At 47.1% G+C, this 6,000-nt stretch overlaps 1 protein-coding gene across 1 annotated transcript in view; it reads right to left on the bottom strand.

The window, feature by feature from the left end:
* zeb1b (zinc finger E-box binding homeobox 1b) overlaps window positions 1–4,541 on the bottom strand; it is a 51,873-nt gene extending 47,332 nt beyond the window's left edge. The window contains exon 1 of the mRNA XM_076999592.1: window positions 4,328–4,541. Coding sequence (XP_076855707.1) covers window positions 4,328–4,385 — 58 coding nt within the window. The 5' untranslated portion in view covers window positions 4,386–4,541. The remainder of the gene's footprint in view (window positions 1–4,327) is intronic.
* Window positions 4,542–6,000: the final 1,459 nt, after the last annotated feature.

Below are 6,000 nucleotides of genomic sequence, written 5' to 3'. Positions count from 1 at the left end.
GTGAAAATGCTCGAGTCATACCGTGTGTTTCAGTTAAAGTCAGAGGTGTAAATTCAGGTCTTTACAGCGTCTCAAATTATACCAAAAAAGAAAAAATAACAGCCCATACAGCCTCCTTTGTAACACAACCTCCATTTTGCGAAGCCACTACAAAGTGCAGCACACCCATGGAGTGGTGCCCTGTTTATTTTCTTAGCCATGCTAATACCGGTCAGCCACATTCCTGCACTCCCAAACTGGGAGGTTTCAGATTGCCCTGCGGTATTCCTGTGAGCACAGGCAGGAGGAGGAGGGGGGGGGGGGGGGGGGGGGCAGGAGGAGGAGGAGAGAAAGGGGAGCACGTCTGCCCCGTGAACGACAAACACCTGTCGTCTTGTGGAGCGTTAGCACCACAGCGTCGCGCTGCGGGCTCCTGCCCACCTTGGGGTCGCACCGCCACGGGACGAGGGGCAGCTTTTAGAGAACCACACCTCAGAACTTCAGATCAGAAGTGTTTCGTCGGTCTGGCGAATGTGAGGAGGCTCCATCTTCCACCATCCGCTGTGTTTTTGCTCAGCTGGCTGTGTAGCTGGGATACGGCCACGATGGTTCAGGTGTATGGGAGGAGCGGGAGGTGATGCCTGAGGTGGCACTCCCGCTCTGTCTAATGAAGTCTCTCCCTCCTGAAGAATTCTTCACCTATGGCCTAACAGCCCCTGCTCTCTAAAAAAGGGAACAGCTTACCCTCGTACAAAGCAACATCCACACCAGAGATTTTTCACCTGGTGGCTAAGTGCTACCTCCTGCCCCATGCTGCCTCCCACAGATGTGCTCTCGCCCTGACCAAAGATTCAGCACCAGATGACCAACACCCCCCCCCCCCCCCCCAAAACCCTCTCTCCCTCACCCCCACAGGGCAACAAGAGGTTGTGGAAATATAATTTAATAGAAGTACAGAGTTACAGCTACCACATATTAAGTTCGGCGTGTGCACCTTTGTTCAATAATACATCTAATACAAGTAACACATTAAGGGCTAGTTTACATGCTGCTAACTGGGCAATCTTACCCAGGGTAATGGGGTCCTGGGCTTGGTTAAAGGGAGATTTGTTTTCAAATGGGAGTCAGATGGTCAGTTGTCAGCACACAGCTAGGAACACCCCTCCGGAGGCTCAGCCAACCATGCTGCCACCACTTGTGAGAGCTTGGGAAGTACTTCTCTATCCATAACAACCAAATCCAGTCACACGGGCTCCGTGGATCTTATGATCTTTTGTGAAGGGATGAGGACAGGATGGGCTCTTCTTCACACTATTTTATAAGAAGCCATAAGCACTTGAGTCTTAGACTCTGTGTACTTGCTAGGACTCAGAGTTGGGTAAGCAACATGTCAGCCTCAAACCTCAGTATGGAAGCAGACAGCCTGCATGAATATGTTTATGAATACTATTAACGCATGGGGCACGAACACCCCGCTCTGATACAATGAGCAGTTACACTAATCTGATGACACTATCTTGATGGTTTTCCTAAAAATATATCTAAAATAACGTCTTTTGTAGACAATACGTGAAGTGGATAATACAATGATCGCTGTAAAAAGAATTAAAGCATTTATCATAAATATAAAATTGTATCTTGATCGAAAGAATAGATGTTAGTTAGAAGAAAAAATTAAACGGGAGATGAATACTTTTGAAATATTCCTTCATAGCAAACACAGGGTATTCACATAGTAATTACTGATGGTTTGATCAGCCACCCCCTCTTCTGGGGGGAGGGGTTTATGTAAATGAGCAGACAGACGCACAGTCAGGACCTCCCACACTCTGTGGGTGTGCTCTCAAGTCCGTGGGAATCTCAATATAACGCTAACGGCATCTTACCGATCGGAGCTTTAACCATCTGATGTTTGTCATTACTGAAAACGAGGTGCTGTTGTCATTTCAGTAAGAAAAGTACTTTAAAACTGAGTCACGTTCTGTTTGCTCAACCAACATTTGGTAAACGTCAACCTATAAAACGCCTTGTTTGAAGGATTAAACGACTGCATCCGTAAAAGTATTAAAAAGGTTGTTTTGCGTGTTGTTTTGCGACCGGCGGTGCCGTCAGGTGTTGAGCACAGCCCAGGTGCGTCTTTATGGCGGCGGTACCTGCAGTGCGACGAGCCCCCAGTTCCCGTTATAACCACCACAGTGCAGCAGAGCTCCGGTACCAAACCCAAACCCATCACACACCAGCACGTAACGGCAGGTAAAAGGATGGACGGACAACCAACCAGCACCTTTCGGTCCATAACAGGTTCCTCGCGCTCTACGCGGTTACGTTATTGGAAAATGAACACGATGCACATGTGGTTTAAGTACGCAAATCAAACGACGTGGAGAAGTGGCAGCATGCGGGAGACACTGAACGCGTCCTGTTCTCTACCTGCACTAGTTGACATTTGGTGCAGCGCACGAGGGACGCTTTCCAACTGCTTTCAAAATAAGAAAAGGTTTCGCAAAAAAAAGCGAATTCTTCTGTGTCCGTGAGTTCAACCGCAGCAAAAAAATAAATATCAACTGCACGGTGTTAGCAAATTATTATTTTTTCCCCTCTCGGAAAAACCTGAGCGACGGTTTTCTTCTCCCGATCAGGTGAACACCGGCCGCGCACGTAAGAGCGACGCCGGGGCTGTCAGGACGCACGGCGCGCGCGTGTCGTCAAAGGGGCGCGAGACGCGCTTCTCGGCGGCGCGAGCCAGCGCGAGCCTTTATTTCAGGAGCTCGCGCCGCCAAAAATGACAAAACGAAACAATACCTGCAAGAACAAAACTGGAATAAAGGGAATCGAAAGGCGCGATATCATGAGATATATATAAAGCTATGAATCACCAAAAAAAAACCGCATCACTGTGAATTGTTGAAAAAAAAAATATATATATATATATATACACACACACACACACACGTTTAAGTAGAGCGACTGATCTCCGTTTGACCGCATCTCAAAATAACTTCGATATAAACCTACCAGAAAAGCTAGGCTGTTCCATAAATGAAAAAAACAAACAAACAAACAAACGTAGTTAAGTAAAAAAAAAACATCATTGCAACTTTCAGGAATACAAAAATAGACATGGCTGACTGGTTAGTGATAGCAACACTAGTCAAAGGCGACAGATGGAGATGCGTGTGACCAGAACCGCGTGTAAAAGTGGAGCGAGTCGGGCTGCGTGTGTGCTGTAGTTGGGAGATATATCACAATCCCCCCTCTCTCAGTATGTACACGCATTCCTTATATAGACCGCAGCAGTTGTTGTACCACAGCCCTTCAGAGTCCAGTCCAACGGTACCACCCAGCGAGAAATGTGGCAGGCTGGGAGCCCACGAACAGGTTGCCTTCACTGCCTCTATCTCGCCCCGTGGCGGTCCCGAACAGCTGCAGAACGGGCGGCTGGAGTCACTCGCTCACACTCAGCACCGAAAACTTCCCGAAAAAGTTCTGGAAATTCGCCAATGTCAAAGACCCAGAAACAAAACGCGGACTTTTTCCTTTTTCAGCGCGTTTCGCTGTAGTGCCGTTACCTCAGAGTAGGAGGCTTCGCTCAGTGGGAGTGAAGCGTCGTTACACGCGGTCAACCACCGAGAGACGGTACCGGTCCGAATAAGAGAGACGGTACCGGTCCAAATTAAACACGGCGGACGCTGACAGACATTTGGCTTGTCTGCTCGGAGCCGTTTGCCCCAGTATAGAGTTAGCTCGCCGGCTACCTGCTACCACGCAGCAGTAGCGGAACAACCAGAGAAGTTTATGTGAAACGAGAAGGTGACGAACTTCACCAAAACACCCTCCATAAACACATATAAATACATACATATAAATATAAATACACATATATGTGTGTTCCTTCATATCATATTCTCATTTAAGGCGCTGAACAGATTCGTGTGGGTTTACACGCAGGTATAATGTGAGGAAATAAGTTAGTGTTGTGTCGGATGAGGAGAATTAGACGGTGTTGGAGCTGAATATTGTGTGTAATTCCACACGGAGGGTGATTAAAGTGATAAAGGAGAGAGAGAGAGAGGGAGAGGGGGAACAAAAGCGCCACTCCGGCGCACACGGGGCGCGTATAACGGTCCAGGGCGCGGAGTGCCGCTAGGCGGAGGGGGCGCCAGGTATAACGGTACACCATAGGGGCGAGCGCGGCGCTCTTTCCGCTACTTTACTCTACTTTGAGTGACTAAACGCGGAGCTCGCGGGGTCCCGGCGGCGGCGGCGCGTCCGGGCTTCAGCACCGCGAGCGCGCAGCTCTCGAGACCGGGGCGAAGCCCGCGAAATAGCGGAGGGTTTTTTTACTCACCGTTTGTCCTCTTCGGGTTCGCCTGCTTTCTGCGCTTACACCTGGGGCCATCCGCCATGATCCTTTCGCTGTGTGTAAATGCTGCCGGAGAGTCACCTCCTCTCGCCCCCACACCTCCCCTCCGCTCCCCTCCCCTCCCTTCCACTCCACCTCCCCTCCCCGCACCTGGTTTACGACACTCCGCTTTACGACATTACCTTCTGGCGGCTTACACCTCTCTCATAAACCTCTCTGCCCGACTCTCCCGCCCCTCACACCGCGCGCTCCCCGTGGCGCTCGCGCTCCCCTCCCCTCTCCCCCCCCCCCCCCCCCAGTACGCGCTTCACCCGCTCGCGCGCCGTTAGCCCTGCCCAAGATATTGCACATGGTATCATGAGCTCTGCTTACACAGAAGGAACAGGTTTATATTAGATGGGCGCATAGGTTTTAACAAAAGTCGTAAATCACCTTAGATTATGAAGTAGTATATTAGTAGTGAGTTTGAGTGGTGAACGGATGAAATGGTGCGTGCACCTGTGTGCTGTATTGTTGAGTAACAGGTCGACAGAGATAGATAGATAGATAGATAGATAGATAGATAGATAGATAGATAGATAGATAGATAGATAGATAGATAGATAGATAGATAGATAGATAGACAGACAGACAGACAGACAGACAGACAGACAGACAGACAGACAGATAGATAGATAGATAGATAGATAGATAGATAGATAGATAGATAGATAGATAGATAGATAGATAGATAGATGAAAGAAAAGCTTAGATATTGTTTCCAAAAGTTATTACCTATGAATTGACATGATGGTACAGACTGTTTCTTTTGGACACTTTGATTTTTCCATAAATTTTTAATTTATACATTCATGTTTTTATTTAGCCAGTATTCAAATGCAAAAGAATAGGAGCTGAACTTCAAAGTACTGTCATTCATTTATTTACTTTATTAATAATTTGCTTTCATCTAGCCTTGCTGTCGCTATCCATATTCTGTGTCAAATTTTCCTGTTTTAATTAGATGATACAGTTTGGTCATTCATTTCTACTGTCCAAAGAGTTAAAACTCACTCTACTGCAAAGTTTGATATTTGTGAATTTATTTGTGAGTTTTGTAATTTATAGACCCAAGTGGGAAGGTACACAGACCATGACATTTAAATGAAACTTTTTAAAGGTATTTATCTACGAGCAGGCTAAACTCAATAAAAAAGTCAGCAACCCATCACAAATAGGCGATAGGAAATAAGCATGTATGTGTGTGTGTGTGTGTGTGTGTGTGTGTGTGTGTGTGTGTGTGTGTGTGTGTGTATGTGTGTGTGAGTGTGTGAGTGTGTGTGTGTTTGTGTTTGTGTGTGTGTGTGTGTGTGTGTGTGTGCATGTGGGTGTGGTGTTATCTTAACAAGCTATATTCATGAATGTTTACGTGTTTAGGTGTATATTACAGACAATGTCAGCATTTTGTTGGTCAGATTGTGTGTGAGTGTGTGTCTGTAGGAAGGAGGAATGTGATATGTATCCCAAGGCACAGGGAGGATCATGGGACCCTTTACGCGATGATTCAATCCTCCACCCAAAGAAAGGACTCGCTGTTTGTCAGGAACTGTTTATACTGTTGCACCAAGCCAGAGAGCGATGCAGAAATGAAAAGAGAGATTGAAAATGGACAGAAGAGC

This window comes from Brachyhypopomus gauderio, chromosome 3 (assembly GCF_052324685.1).
Source record: "Brachyhypopomus gauderio isolate BG-103 chromosome 3, BGAUD_0.2, whole genome shotgun sequence".
Taxonomy (NCBI): domain Eukaryota; kingdom Metazoa; phylum Chordata; class Actinopteri; order Gymnotiformes; family Hypopomidae; genus Brachyhypopomus; species Brachyhypopomus gauderio.
Note: the sequence above shows the minus strand (reverse complement) of the source record. Positions and strands in the feature narration are given on the sequence as shown.